This window comes from Papilio polytes, unplaced genomic scaffold (genome assembly GCF_000836215.1).
Source record: "Papilio polytes unplaced genomic scaffold, Ppol_1.0 DF821122.1, whole genome shotgun sequence".
Classification (NCBI taxonomy): Eukaryota; Metazoa; Arthropoda; class Insecta; order Lepidoptera; family Papilionidae; genus Papilio; species Papilio polytes.
The window spans coordinates 52,810-69,915 of record NW_013528082.1 but is presented as its reverse complement, the minus strand read 5'-3'; the positions used below and the strand labels follow the sequence as shown (position 1 = coordinate 69,915).

The 17,106-nt window shown below is 35.0% G+C and overlaps 1 protein-coding gene across 1 annotated transcript in view; it reads left to right on the top strand.

The window, feature by feature from the left end:
• Positions 1 to 17,106, top strand: part of LOC106109589 (scavenger receptor class B member 1) — a 75,560-nt gene that overhangs the window by 55,199 nt on the left and 3,255 nt on the right. The window contains exons 3-8 of the mRNA XM_013291146.1: positions 6,338 to 6,429; positions 7,259 to 7,419; positions 10,576 to 10,714; positions 12,042 to 12,169; positions 12,748 to 12,832; positions 13,163 to 13,293. Coding sequence (XP_013146600.1) covers positions 6,338 to 6,429; positions 7,259 to 7,419; positions 10,576 to 10,714; positions 12,042 to 12,169; positions 12,748 to 12,832; positions 13,163 to 13,293 — 736 coding nt within the window. The remainder of the gene's footprint in view (positions 1 to 6,337; positions 6,430 to 7,258; positions 7,420 to 10,575; positions 10,715 to 12,041; positions 12,170 to 12,747; positions 12,833 to 13,162; positions 13,294 to 17,106) is intronic.

The window sequence follows — 17,106 nt, the reverse complement described above, 5'->3', positions numbered from 1 at the left end:
CGACGCTCTTAAGTTCGTATGTTTTCTAATGCCACGCGGACGAAGTTGCGGGCAACAGCTCGTATCTTATATGGAGGTGCGGACACTACACGATTTTGAGTTGTACTAAACAGTTGAATTGGCAGCGAAATAATCGACAATCGCACAACCGTTGTGCGATTGTTTGTCAAAGGTCTGCTAACAACTTATGTTTATGCAGTTATGTTGTAAATGTTTTACCATATAGAGTTTAAAATTTAGTTTTAAATGAAGCAATGCAGGTCAGAAATGGACTCACATGTAGGTACTTGGTTTCCGAAGTACGGCGTTTAGAAATTAAGGAAGTTTCTTATTACGCACAAATGCAGTTAGACGTAAGTCTTAAGATATGGCGTATTTTTAATTATTTATTAAAAATGTCAGGCATGTTAAATACTGCGTGCGTATAAGTATCAGATAAATTTATTTAAACTTTATAAAAAACTAGCTTTCGCCCGCGACTCCGTCCGCGTAGAATTGAAAAAAACAAAAGTAAATAGCCTATGTGTTCTTCCAGACTGCCCTCTACATCTATACCAAATCTCATCAAAATCCGTTCAGCTGTTTAGGCTACAAACTCTAACATCCATCCATCCATCTACACTTTCACATTTATAATATTAGTATGATAGTATGATGTATTTTTTTAAATGTGGAATTTATATTTTGTTCTAATAATTAGTTGGTAACAAAATATGTTTTTAAAAGGCACGTCCATATTAATACAACTATTTCTTTACAAGTCCGTGTAAATTTTATGCTAAAATTCGTAAATCATAATCATAAATATAAAAAAAAATATCTTACAAATGCGAATGTTCGTTTTTTTTATTTATATTCAATACGACTTAGGGTCCTTTAGAAACGAGCCTATCACTTCTTCAAAGGCCGGCAACGCATCTGTAGTTCCTCTGGTGTTGCGGATGTCGATGGTCGTCGTTGACCACCGTCGCTCGTTTGCCCCTTTTGTTATAAAAAAAAAAACTTAAACAGCTAAAATATATCGATAAAAGGCACAGATGTAGATCATAGCCTGGCTACTTGTGTTTTTTATCCTACATGGAAGGAGTCGCGGACGAAAGCTTGTATTTCATGTTACGAAATGTTTTATGAGTATGTATACGTCGAAAGACATTTATTAATTAATTACGGGATATATGCAATTCAGTTTGTAATTACAGATGAAGCAAGAAAGGTGACCAGTAAAACGGTTTATTTCTGTAGATTATAAACATAAAAATCAATGTAATTAAATGATTTTTTTTATTTCGCTACCTCTTACAACTTGCGTCAACAATACATGCGTATACTTTTGCTTTAATTCTTTACGCGATTAGCGACTTAAACACGCCTGTATAAGGGTTACTATAGCATGAAATCCTGATACACCAAGGACAATTCCATTGTTAAAAATACTAGCTTTTCAATAAAAATGTCTTCCTACAGACTATATTTACAGGGTAATAATTAATATAAAAATGTCTTCAACGACATACTTAATATGAGATTTTTTTCAATAAATTAACATTATTGTGTCATAAAATTGAAGGCTTGTATTCATACCATTGTGGTGACTATCTTTACACTTTATTTAGCGTGGTATGGACATATAATGCGACGAGACGATGGGGACATAAACCAGAAAGTGTTAAGAATGAATGTGGATGGCTACAAAAGTAGAGGAAGACCGAAGAAAGTATGGATGGATTGTTTGAAAGAGGATATGCTTAAGAAAGGAGTGGATTCAGATATAGCTGATAGAGATGTATGGAAGAGCAGCATACTGTGCCGACCCTCCATAAGGGAAAAGGGGAAGGTGGTGATTTGGTGACTACATTCAAGAATAGCTTTGGTCCGTAACTCATTCCGCGCGGAATTTTAACTAAAAGTAGTCTATATATTATTAACTAGCTTTTGCCCGCGACTCCGTCCGCGTAAATTAAAAAAATAATTAAAAAGAAATGAAAAAACATAGCCTATGAGACTCATAGATAAATTACCTTTCTAACATTGAAAATAATTTAAAAATCGGCCAAGTAGTTTTTGCGTCACACAAATACATAGAAAAATATAAATCTTCACTATTTATTACATTAATATAGTTATAGAAGTGTAGACTAGCTGTCGCCCACGACTCTCACTTTTACGCAAACCATCCGTTTCTTAGACCTACCTAGCTGGGATTTTTACCTCGTAGTTGTTACCGATTATCTATTGCTTATTTCATATAGCTCATAAGTTTTAACCACAGATCTATTAAATGATGTTTTTAAGTGAAATATACACGTGTAAGAATAGAATTATTTGATATTAAGGTCATGTTAATTGCAATCTTCAGAATAAGCAATTATCCGTCACAGCAAAATACAAGCACAATTACATATTTAATGACACCATATATAATGTTTATTGTCCCGTCGACATTTATATGGAATTTTATGAGTCTATGGTTAAATAATCCATTCCAAGTAATGTTAACTTTTTGCCGCAATAACAGGAATGTACAGTCACGAAAATCTGCGATTCCAATTACAGAATTATCTTGTTCCTCACAACGATATAAACTAGGCATATTGTAAAGTTTCGCGGTGTAACGCGTAAAAAACATTCAAACGACAGGCTTATAAAGTGAAACACCGCTTCATTCCTCGACTGTACTTTTTGAACCATAGACTTTTTTATATCATAAGGAGGTAAACGAGCAAGCGGCCAACTGAATCCGCCCAACTGACGGAGAGACCACTACCCATAGCCATCCACATAGTTACAGATACTGGGTGAGAATCCCGCCATGTACCAATGATTTTTCATTTTAATATGTACATTTTTTACCCGACGTTCTTACGGTAAAGGAAAACTTCGTGATGACTGCACATATCGGCGAAGAAATTCAAAGATATATGTGAAGTCAGCCCACAGTGGGCCAGCGATTTACTATGGCCTAGTCACCCTAACTAAGGGTACGCTCCGAACCCCTCAGTGGGGATACAAAGTGAGCTGATTAAGTACAGATTGTGCCAGTAGCTTGCACGTGCTACCCCATTTTGCTGGCACGTGTATTTCCGCTTTAACGTAAATTATGACGCAGTAACGAACTGGTTAGTGAAATACGTGATTTCGCAAACTTTTCCCGTTTTAACTGAGCTCGTGATAAGGATCTGTCGGTTAACTTTAGGCCACTGAACTGAACCGTTTGGAATTCTGAGAGGCAGGATGTTTGGATATGTTTGCCAAATATTTGGTTAAAGTGTTTGTGTTTCCTTAAAACTCATTAACGACTTAAGATTATTTTTAAAATACTTTAACAGAACAAAAAAAACTAAGTAACAAGGTATATGCTATAATTTGGAAAAATATTTGTTACGTATATTTTAAAGGGTTTAAAGGATCTCTATGAAATTCATAGACTTCTTTACTGATATAATAAAGAGGAAAAATTTGTATATTTGTACGTATTAAAATAACTCGAAAACTACTAGTCCGATTTTAAAAATTCTTTCACCATTAAAAAGGTAATTTATCTGTGAGTAACATAAGCTAGCATTTTTAATATTACGCGGACAAAGTCGCGAGCAACAGCTAGTACATAATCTGGAAGAACATAGCCTATTTTTTTAAAATTCCACTAACGTAGCAGAGATAAGCCAGCATGTAAATAAACACTACGTCCATATCTTGCAGTGGGAATACGGTTTTAATTCCAAGTTACGAGATAATATTTACCCATATTGGTTAATCTCGTTTGCAAGATCTACAAATCATGCTTTTTGTATGCGTTTAACATTTTAACAGGTGATGAGATATTATATAGTTAGTAGTTTTTAACAATATTCCGTATTAATATAATGGGTTGCAAAGGCCGAATCTTAAAACGACATTTAAGTAGCGTCTTGACGTTCGCACACCTTCGACTATAACAGTTTAGTCTTGCTTTGATTCTCATGAACTTATTTGGAAGAGCGCTCAACTATTTTTAGTTGTGCAACTAAACAATTGAATGGGAAACAATCGACAATCGCACAACAGTCGTGCGATTAACCAAAGTTGTGAATCCTCTCTTACATGTAGAGTATTAACGTGTTTCAGATTGTAAATGGTGATTACGAAGAATTTAACAGTGGTAGAGCCCGCTTTAACATCTTAGCACTGCAGGGCCGACACGCCCCCAGTAATACCACGACCACACAGAAGACAGACGTGAAATGGAAGCAATTCCGTGTTTCGTCTGATTAGTGTGGTGCCGGAGGCCTAATTTTAGTCCCTTTCTCTTTACCGCCCTTTTCTAGAGGAGGCCCTTCTCTTTAAGGAGAGGATGGGAAGAGGAAGTGGATTTGACGGTGAAGGAGATGCATAGGAAGGAGAAATATCCTCTTTATGTGCGTCTCCTCCTCCGTCGGAAAAGGGTAGGCAACGCATCTGCAATTGCGGATGTCTATGGACAGCGGTCGCTTCGCCATTTTGGCGGATTCCGGTGGCCGCGTGTTCGTTTGCCACCTTATGATATAAAAAAACGAAGTATTTTATATCTATTTCAGAACTCGGTTGTTAGTGCTTTAGTAATATGTCGTACTAAATGTACACTAAGAGCCTTAGTAGCCTTTTACAGACAGATAATGATTTGACAAAACCGACGACAATTTCCGATATATGAAAGCTTTTGCCCGCGACTCTGTCTGAGAGGATTTAAAAAAAAAGAAAGTGAATAGCCTATGTGTTCTTCCAGATTATCCTCTACATCTATACCAAATTTCATCGAAATCCGTTCAGCAGTTTAGGCTACAATACTAACAAACATCCATCCGTCCATTTATCCATCTAAACTTTCACGTTTATGATATTAGTAAAAAGTATGATGTAAATAAGGGATTATTAAAATCATTATCACCAGCTCACTATACGTCCCCACCCAGGGGCTCGGAGCCTACCCTAAGTAAGGGGTGACTAGGCCATAGTCAACCATGCTGGCCAAGTGTGGGTTGGTCGACTTCACACATATCTTTAAATTTCTTCGCCGATATGTGCAGGTTGCATCACGATGTTTTCCTTCACCGTAAGAACGTCGGGTAAATTAAGTACATATGAAAATTCGAAAAATCGAAAATCACATTGGTACAGCGGGATTCGAACCCAAGACCTGTAGATTACAAGTCAAGTTTTCAATCCACTGAGCCACCGACGCTCTAATTATTAAAATCATGAACTTAAAACTTGGATCTTTATCAACATGCTAAAAGCGTTTGTGTTTATTGGTTAAAGTATTGTTTTATTAATTAACGTATCCAATGTTTGAGGTTAAGTTAACTCAATACAAATCATCATAAAATTTTTCCACGTACTCGTAGATTGTCAATACGAAAAACAATGGCAAAGAACATCACTATAATACCCAAAAAGTTTATCCTACAGTTCTAGTAAATATTTATTTATCTATACTGATTACGAGTATAAAGCAGAGACATTTTGGATTGGTGTTTTTGGATTTTTGTATGTATTGAAATAACTCAAACACTACTGGATTTCAATTCTTGCACCATTCAAAAGCTATGTAATCACTGAGTAAAATAGGCTATATTTTTAATTTCACGCGTTCAATGTCGCGGGCGACAGTTAATATATTATAATGCTAACGAGGAAACAGCCACTTGAATTCGACATAACAAAGCAACCGCTATAGATATCCGTAATTGCAAATTGCCTCCTTTTTTATATAACATAAGGTGGCAAACGAGCAAGCAGCCACCTGAATCCGCGGAAATGGCGAAGCGACCGCTGCCCATAGACTTCCGCGATCGCAGATGCGTTGCCTACCCTTATCCGACGGAGGAGGAGACGCACATAAAGAGGATATTGCCCCTTCCTATGCATCTCCTCCACCTTCCCATCCTCTCCTTATAAGAAAAGGGTGGTAAAGAGAAAGGGACTTAAATTAGGTCTCCAGCAACACACTCATCAGACGAAACATGGAATTGCTTCCATTTCACGCCTGTCTTCTGTGTGGTCGTGGTATTACACCGGGCGTGCCGGTCCATTCGTGCTAAGATGTTAAAGCGGGCACTACCACCTACATAATAGGTGGAAAGGGAACACAGATAAATTACCCCTTCTACATGTACCCTTCTCCGCCAAATTCACTTCCTGTTTCTTATTAAAATGGGAAAAAGATCTACAATAAAGCCGACATACACTAATCAAACGAAATATTGAATTACTTCCAATTCATGCGTCTTCTGTGTACTTTAAAAGATATTATTGCTCTACCACTGTTTATTCTCTTACTCCAATGTTGCCAACTTTAATACTAACCGAGATACTCTTTCAGGACGCCTGGCAGTGGTCATGTTCAGCATCTGCACCGTGGTCCTCGGGATCATCCTCTCCTTCGTGCCCTGGCTGGATTACATCATATTTAGAGTGAGTGTAATCTACCTACCTCTATTAGTCATAAGCGTGAAGTTAAACATCAATTCCACTTTGACAAATTACATTTCCACTAATGCTAGTAATTTTCAATAATTGATGCCGGATTAGTGGAAATATTAAACAACTAGTTTTCGTCCGCGACTCCGTCCGCGTGGAGTTAAAAAAAACAAAAGCAAGTAGCCTATGTGTTCTTCCAGACTATGCTCTAGGTCTATGCCAAATTTAATGCAGATCCGTTCAGTCGTTTAAGCTACAAAGTCTAACAAACATCCATCCATCCATCCATCTAAACATTCGCATTTATAATATTAGTGAGACATACAGCAAGCTCTAATGTTGGCATAAAGCTAGTAAGTTTAAGACTTAGTAATTTTATAACTTAAATGGTCTAAAAATGTAGTCGACTAGATAAGCAAATATAGACTAATTAAGCTTCTAAACACAGTAGTTGACTAAATAACTATCTTAGTGGAAACTAGACATAAACATTAATAGAATAACAAAAGGTACTACTGAATTTAAAAACCTCAACTAAATAAAAGAACACACTTCAGTTTACCTTGCGTTATATTCCTCATCAACATGCCCTCATCCCTCCCTACAAAGGGTCGGCTCAGTATGTGCCGCTCTTTCATACATTTCTATCAGTCGTCATATCTGAATCCACTCACATTTCAAATTTTATCGAAATTCATTTAGCCGTTTAGGGTACAAACTCTAACAAACATCCACCCATCCATAATCCACCTAAAATGAAAAAAACATAGATGAATTAGGAACCCATTCCTTTACACGTCGGTTAAAATACCTTTGTCTTCAGGAGCTCCGGTTATGGAACGGATCTCTGAGCTACAGTTACTGGCAGAAGCCGGGTGTGGTGAGGCTCACCAAGGTGTACATCTTCAACGTTACCAACCCTCATGCCTTCATCGAGCACGGGGAGAAACCTAAACTCGCTGAAATAGGACCTTTTGTGTATAGGTAAGCGGTTTTTTTAATTACGAGGGCCGGCGTTTGCAAGGCGTCGGCGTACGCCCAGGGAAAATTTCCTATGACTCCGTAGAAATCTCGCCCAGGGCGCTAAGTATTGAAAACGTTATTAAAGCTTTTTTTCCACGGCATTGCATACTTGTTAAATTAAAGACTACAAGAAAAGCCATCACAAAATGTCAATGAAATAAAATTATTTTGTTTTAAATACGTAAGTAAGAATCAGCGCCATCTTGTAACGTCATAGCAACAAAATCAAAAAAAATAATTTAATTATTGTTTTAAACACGTAAGCAAGAATCAGCGCCATCTTGTGACGTCATAGCAACAAAATTAAAAAAAAATAATTTAATTACTGTTTTAAATACGTAAGCAAGAATCAGCGCCATCTTGTGACGTCATAGCAACAAAACCCAAAATTGAAGTCAGTATCAATTGTTTTAATTTTTCTTTCATCGTTTAAAATATAGAATGCCAGTGTTGGTAAAAAGTCGTAAATTATGTAAAAAATACAACTAACCATAAATATGTAATAAATTAGATTTAGTTTCCAAATAGCTAATTATTTTATTATTCGTATTGTAAATGTTAACAGTTTTACTGCAACGCGCAATGATCAAATCCGCTTTATGATACATTCGATGCATAAAAGTGCAAATATTTGTATATTTTTATTACCAACTAAATGTTAATTATTAATTCGACTAAGATTATACAATTTTGTTTACGTCTTTAGTATTGTAATTTTATTTAATAATTCATCTTATTGTAAGCTTAAATATTTAAAAAAGGAGTAATACCAATATGTAAAATACATTTCACAATAAATAGCGATAAGTTTATTGCATTTTAATAATTTTATCATTCGATCTTTCGCTACAAAAAAAAATAATTTTCATGCACCATAATTGGTCGAATGTATTATAATTACACAGCAAATAGCATGATTTCCTCACACGATAAATGTACAATCGGCGACATAACCGTTAAAGAAATATATAATTTAATTTTATCAGTAAAATATTAATAGATAGTTATTCTAAATTTGTATAAAATGTTATATAAATATACAATGTACTTACTCTATTTAACCTCGAAATATTTCCGTAACCGGCTTTTTAGAAAACAAATTACTTTTAGTTACAAGTATGTATGAAATAATTCCTCCCTGTTTTTAAAAGGGAATAAGATGGCAGTATTATCGTAGAGATATTCAAAACAGTAAAAAAATAATAATTAGTATTTGTCAAAGAATTTTCTAATTCACTTGTCTTCTCGATTGTACCAGTTATGGGCACGCTCGGGGCCCAGTTTATTGTCGTAATACTTAAACTAGCTCCAACACTTGCACAATACTATTTCGCGTATTTATCTCTAAAAATCTAATAAACTATAAGACATTTACTACACAATAGTACTTTAGCTATCTTAAAAATATAATAATTCAAATTACAAATACAGCGTTCCATTTTTATTCAACAATTAGCTTTTGTCCGCGACTCCATCCTCGTGGAATTAAAAAAAAACAAAAGCAAGTAACCTATGCGTTCTTCCAGACTATCCCCTACATCTATGCCAAATTTCATCGAGATCCGTTTAGCAGTTTACGCTACAAACTCTAACAAACATCCATCCATCTAAACTTTCGCATATATAATACTAGCTTTCGCCCGCGACTCCATTCGCGTGTAATTAAAAAAAATGAAAGTGAATGTGAGTGAAGTGAAGTGAAGTGAGTGAAATCCGTTCAGCCGCTTAAGCTACAAACTCCAAAAAATATCCATCTATCCATCCATCCATCCATCTAAACTTTCGCATTTATAATATTAGTATAATTAGTATGAAGTATGATTAGTAGGATTAGCTTTGGTCCGCAACTGAATAAGTTCGAAATTTAAAAAAAATAACAAGCCTATCTTCTTCCATACTGTTAGTCTGTGACAAACATCGAGATTTGTTAAGACGTTTCGGAGGAATCTTCTAACATCCATCCATCTATTTTTAGTATCACTATGAAGTATTCTTCTTTTGGTGCCGTCTCCTAACGAAGATTGGCAATCATTACAGCGACTAGAAGTTTGGACACAGCAGCTCTAAATATAGAAAGCCTACTTTTGTTGTACCATTGGCGAAGATTTTTAAGGCACGATGTTCTTCTCCTTCCTGGACTTCTTTTCCCTAGAATCTTAATCTTAATCCTAGAATGAAGTATAATTTAATTAAATAACAACACAAACAATACCCAAATAAACATCATTTATAAAGTTAAATAAATATTAAAATATATTCTTTTTCCATTTCTCGCTGTTCTTTTTAACCTAAAGATCAACTATTTCAAGAGGTCACTTTAATATATTGAAATTTATTCCATTCAAACATCACAAACAAATTAATATTTCATATTTAACGTCAACACGATGTATGAATGTATCTTTGTAACATTTGTATTAAATATAATAGTTTAAAGATACATAAATAAAACAAGCAATAAATCGTTAAACAAAACACAGATCTAGACTAGACTAAATATAGTCTTTTGTGTATTTAAAAGGATATAACTAACTAATACGACCTACATAGTACTTTGTGTTTGTGTTTGTACACACTTACAATAAAAAGATTCTAGTGTATAGCTATCAGGTAGACTTCAGCAATAACTAGATCTTTTACCAATATCACGACCAAATAGAAGACAGTTATCTAGTGGTAGTAATTCCGCATTTCATCTGATAAGCGTAATTTTTAGGGCCTGTCCCACCACTGGCTGATAGACGCACAGATAGCTTAAAAATGACGTCACAGTCAGATAAGGGAACAAAATCCGATATTTCCATCAATACGCGTTAGATTGTTATCAGATAATTTAGTGGGACAGGCCCTTAGTGACTTTTCCCTTCCCATCTTATTCTTATATGGTGAAGATAGGAACATGATAGAATTTAGTAGAGGACGGAGGGATAAAAAGGGTGACTTCTACTCTTTCTCTTTCTAAACAATTCATCTGCAAATGCAAATATCTATGGGCAGATGTCGCTTTACTGTTTTAACGTATTTCGGTGGCCGCCTCTCGTTTGTCAACCTATACCTACTTCACCAGCATTACTTGATCTCTAGCTAGGATTTATCTACATTATCAGTTGATTTCAGAGAGGACATGGAGAAGGTGAACATAAAGTTCCACGACAACGATACTGTGACCTTCCAGCACAAGAAGATCCTTCGCTTCGTGCCTGAGATGTCCGTCGATAAGTCACAGAAACTACTCGTGCCCAACATACCGCTGCTGGTAAGTTTGATGGTACCCTAAGCTCTGAGCCTGCCTATCGGTGGCTAGGACATAACCCCGCTGAACTACCGACTTCACAAATATCTTTGAATCTCGTTGCAAATATGTGCAGGATGCATCACGATGTTTTCCGTATGAACGTATAAATTACCAAGCGTTGATATATGAGAGACATAAAAACCATACTAAAAAAACATATTATATAGTAAAAAGTTAGATTCTCAGTTATTTACTAGCATATTTATGATTTCAAAACGCCACAACTAAAATTGAATTTGTTTACCACTAAAACCCGTTTTTTTGCTTACTTTGTGCAACGTTATTGCAAATTAATTTTCGTTTATTTTTATCTTTTATTTGATGAATTTAGGTAGCTTTATCGACATGAATTTGGAAATAAAATAAACAATAACTGTTTTGCTAAGTTTTATATAACACTAGCTGTTCTCGTACGGCTTCATCCGCATGACATTATAAAAAAATTATTGTATACATTTGTCAAATTCTCAATTGCAAATGTCAAAATTACCGTTACCATAATAACCTTGCTTCCTTAATGTTGGCAGTTTGAAGTTTATGGTCCCTTTCCCACATGTGAGTTTTTCCAAATTATTTACTCCCTAATTTTAGCGTGAAAATATAAAGTCTAAAGCGTGTCGTAAGTATAGGGCTTTTTATTAAAGAGATAATTATTCAAAAATATACTGTGATAAAATTAATGAAAGATGTTGGTAAAGTTTAAAATGGTTACCGCATGATTTGATAAAAACAATGTAACTATAATTTCAAAAAAAAAAAAAATTCAAAAAAAAAAACGGCAATCAAATCATCTGACATTTGCAACGACATAAGATACGTTGCAAGCGCCATTTTTATTTCAATGGTGGAAAACAAAAGGTTAGAATTAAATAATTTGGTTTCTACTAATGAATGTTTCGAATTACAAGAATCAGAATTCCACTAGTAACATTAGGTAAATCATTAAATTAAATTCAAAACGTCCGAGGTAATTTCCTTGACTTTTTCCGGGTACAGGTTTATCGGAATATGTAAATTTTGTATGCAGTTTTATTCACATTAATATTGGCGTATGATTTACATTTACTAAAATTTTCCAGAGTTTTTTTTATATAGACTAATTTATTATCTGTAGAATTATAAATCCGAAAATACAATGCAATTAATAAAAAAAGCTGTTTTAGTGCATAAAATCCGTAATTAGTACGACGGGATTCGAACCCAAAACCTATTGATTACACGTCTAGTGATTAACAACTGAGCCACCGATGATTGCCAAAAACAAGCTTATTTTACTCTCTAATTACAGACGGTAACATCATTCTCTCCGAACCTAGCTGGGTTCGTATTTAACTTGCTGGTGACTGGACTGGCCATCACGTATAAAGAGCGGGCAAAGCCATTCGTGCACGTCACCGCTGAGGAACTTGTTTTCGGGTATGTATTAGGCCCTCTACAGACTACAAACGTTATAGACACAACACTAGTGATGACCTTCCCTCATCGGCTTTCCTGATATAACCTACATACATTGCGTGAAAGAGCACATTTTTTTTAAACATGTTGTAAACGGGTTGCCTAATCCTAGCCTGGCAAGGCTATGTTTAATTGATCTCTGAAGTGGGCAATTTTTGGAGCAAAGACCGCTCATCAAATTTCCTGAAAATTTTGTCACCAATCGATACGTAAGTTAAATATTACTCTAAGGTGGGCTTGGCTATGTCGGCCAATTGAGATTAAATTGGCCGCCAGTAAAGCCAAAATCAATTATAACAAGAAGTGATAAGCGCATCTCCACACATCAAATTCAATTCAAAGTAATTGTTCATCCGACTAAACGGCCGATAGTCTGCAGTGTGCGGGAGATTTTAAGGTTGTCTCTCAAAAGACACGTTAGCGCCACCACACACTAGTAAAATTTTTTTACTACGAAATAAAATTGGCAATAGAATTGTTTTCTTTAGTAGAAATCGAGATTGTAAGTCAAATATTAATAAATTATTTTCTATTGACAGATACAATGACCCCTTAGTGACTTTGGCGCACTATTTCTATCCAAGAGGCAAGCGGCCTAACAGTCAGATGGGACTTCTCCTTGCCGTAAGTAAGACCCCCCTTTTATTTATTTATATCCCCTTATAAGAGCGGGTGCACAACTTTGACTAAACTATCGCACATTGTTGTGCGATTGTCGATTGTTTCGCAACTCAACTGTTTAGTTGCACAACTAAAAATCGAGTAGTGTAACCATAAGATCATAGGAATGAAAACAAGACTAAACGGTTGTGCGCTAGTTTTGAAAAAGTTATGCGCACGTAGCACTTAAGGTAGACTCCTTACAAAATTGCTCAAAAATCCCTTAATGGATTTAGATACATAAAAATGTTCCAAGTAAACTGTAACTCATTGTAATGTAAACATATTCAATAGAGAAACGGCACACTGGATGAGGTGTCAACAATCTACTCAGGGGAACAGATGGATCGCTTCGGTTACTTGGACAAGGTGAACGGGCTGGACCACCTTCCTCATTGGAAGGACAGACCCTGCAATAATATTAGGTGAGTACCAACTATGAGATAACCTCCAAATACGCAGTGCCGGCGAATGGCCCTGCCCTTCCCCCCAAAACATAGTAAAAGGGGGATCCTAAGGTGGCAAGTTTTAGTCCCTTTTCCCTTCTTCTTAAGAAGGAAGGATGAGAAGGAAAAGTGGATTTGGTGGAAAGGAGACTCAAGGGAAGAGGATATATCCTCTTTATGGGCGTCTCATCCTCCATCGATTAAGGCATCTATAATTGCGAATGACTGTGGGCAGCGGTTGCTTCGCCATTTAAACGGATTCAAGTGGCCGCTTGCTCGTTTGTCGCCTTATAATATAAAATAAAAAAAAAGATAATAGAAATTACGATACGTAAAATTGTGACTTACCACAGTCTACGTAGGAGCCATCGATAAGTCATATTAAAAGAAATCTATTTCTATACTAATAATATAAAGGATATATTTGTATTTTTGTTTTTTTTTTGGGACGATTTCAAAAATTCTTTCACCATTAAAAAGCTACGTTATCAGTTATATATTTATTTTTTATATTATACGTGTTATTAATTTGACAATGAAAAATGTATGTCATCTAAATACAGGCTCTAAAAGTGTTTATATCCAGCATTCAATTATATACAATTATAGCAAACGTTATATTTCTTGTTTTATTATTTACTCAGAAACAATTTACACATGTATTATTAGATCGTGTAAGAACTAAAACCGACTCGTGTTTATTGCATATAGTTATTTTAATTATTGTAAAGATATTAATTGTTATTGGTTTCGAACAATCGAATGTAATATTACAAACTAGCTGTTGCCAGCAACTCCGTCCGCGTGGTATTAAAAACATACGAACTATATAAATAACAAAAAGCTACGTATCGCTCGGGAACCGGACATTTCTCGAATGAACCTTATCCCATGTGTACTTCAGTCTTTGTTTTATATCTGTGCCAAATTTCAATAAGATATGTTGAACCGTTGCAGAATGATCGAGTAAACATTAAAAAACTAAATTAATGAATCCCACGGGAACTGTAGCTACTTCCGGGATAAAAGTAGCTTATATGTTCTTCCAGACTATCCTCGACATCTATACCAAATTTCATCGAAATCCGTTCAGCAGTTTAGCCTATAAGCTCTAACAAACATCCATCTAAACTTTCGCATTTATAATATTAGTATGATTGTAAGCATACAAGAGTTTAATATAAAAATACTAAATGTAGGTAGTCGAAAACTTGACTTAGAAAACAATGTTCATTATTGAATTGCATCGAAATATGTAAACTAGATGTGGCATGGAGTACATTCATTATTCATTAAATTATTCAAGTTAAATTCTTTGTTTTTATCTGCCTTTTTTAGCTATTTGCATTCGTTTACGTAATTCACCTCTGTTATTATAATTCACGTAATTTTAGATTAAATTGTCTATTTAATTCCTTCAGCTAATTCATCATTTCATTCCAATAATAAATAGTTGCTAATAAAGAAAACAAAGTCATCATTTGTTCTGCAATGTTAAATAGGAAATCGTTATTATCACGATTGCTGGTTTAATCTGTAAATGTGCGGATCTTCCGCCAAGTTCGTAATTACAATAAAATGATAGATAACAATTTTCATCACGACTGTCCCGCATAATAGACGTAGTGATGTACCATAAATACATTTATGGACACTACAGTACTAAGATCGAAAATCAGGCGTAAAACGAGATTTATTTTACAGTGGTAGAGCCCGCTTAACATCGCACGAATAGGCCGGCTCGCCCGGTAATACCACGATCACACAGAAAACAGGCGTGAAGTGGAAGTAATTCCGCGTTTCGTTTGATGAGTGTAGTGCCGGAAGCCTAATTTTAGTCCCTTTTCCTTTCCACCCTTTTCTTAAGAGGAAAGGATGGGAAGGAAAAGTAGATTTGACGGTAAAGGAGACGCATAGGAAGGGGAAATATTTGTGCGTCTTCTCCTTCGTCAATTAAGGGTAGGCAACGCATCTGCAATTGCGGATGTTTATGGGCAGCGGTCGCTTTCCATTTCGGTGGATTCAGGTGGCCGCTTGATCGTTTGCTACCTTATATTATAAGAAAAAAGACAAGTATTTAAAAACATTTAGTAGTTAAAAAGAAAAAATCTTGTACATCGAAAGCCAGTACGATTTTCAGTATAATAAAAGTTTCTTCAGGGTCACTAATGTAATACTTTATAATAATGTCTAAAATTAAAATAATTGATTCAATTATAAAATACGCGTTAATTGAGGTTAGAAAAGTACCAATGAAAATGTCACATCACTATTAAGTTTTACGATGCATGCACGATTATATCTTAGAGTCACATCACTGAAGACCTCAAAACAAACAATAAATCCTTGCACTTGTTCACGGCAGGTATTTCCCCGTATTACTGAGAAACGGAAATATGACACTAATCTGTAATGATGACATTGATAAACAATGACATGACATTACAAAACTATGTTATTCACTACCTTCATTATTTTTCTTGACTTAAGTTTTCTCTCTTGTGAAACAATCAAAATCTTCTAAATTGCGTATTGATTAAATTTTGGAACAAAAAGCCGTTATCTTAAATCAGTATTCTGATCTGTATAAATAGATAGGTGATTGTTTGGTAATTAAAACTATTACTTCCGACTCTTATACCCTAAACGCGCATTTTGTTGATAATTAAAATAAAAATTCGAAAATTCTTCACCGTCATGTCATGTCAAAAATCAGTAGACGTAACATCGCAATTTTTAACCTGTCCATTAATAGAGGTCGGTGATTTTATTTTAAATCGTTAGTGTTTTTTTTTTCGTTCGGAAATCGAACACCAAACTTTTTAAAATTCCAACCGTTGAGCAATAGTCTTCAAAGTAATAAGTTACCTTTTCAATTATTTTAAAACAATCTATTGTTCATTTGCTGTCATAAATAAATCTTATTTACATTGTATGAAGTCATACAACTTCATACATGATGTGTCATACAGCTGAAAACGTACCAAAAACCGTTAAACAAGCAATTATGTTCAATATAAATAATAATTTTTATGTACATTGTAAATATTGTCAAACATGAACGAATTAGCGAAGAATACTTATTTGTTCTCGTAAGCCATATTTTAATACAAAAAAGTAAAAAAACATAAAAAATATCTTCGTATACTAACTGTAGTTTTACTAAGGGCGACTCCTTAGTGTACATAGTCTGAGTCTAGACTAAAAAGTAGTGCCCGCTTTAACATCTTTTGCACGGTGCAATACCACGACAAGACAGGAATCAAATGGATGTAATTCGGTGAACACCCTTTTACTGCATTAGTACTGGAAACCTCATTTCAATTCTCTTCCCCTTCCCTTTTCTCATAAGACAAGGGAAGGGAAATTGTATTTGACGGCAGTAGAAACGCCAAAGGAGGCGAAGTATTTTCTATGCGCGCGTCGATTAAGTCTGGGCAATAAGTCTGCAAATGTCAATCGGCAGCGGTCGCTTCGCTATTTCGGCGAAGTCAGGTGCCTGTTTACTCATTTATTATAATATTATGAAGTAGAAATATTTGTATTTTTATATCTTACTTCTTACTAATATTATAAATGCGAAAGTTTAGATGAATGGATGGATGGATGAATGTTTGTTAGAGTTTGTAGCCAAAACTGCTGAACGGATTTCGATGAAATTTGGCATAGATGTAGAGCATAGTCTGGAATAACACATAAGCTATTCACTATGTTTTTTTTTAAATTACACGCGGACGGAGTCGCGAGCAACAGCTAGTCTTATATTGAAAGAAAACTAAGGAAGCTCACTTA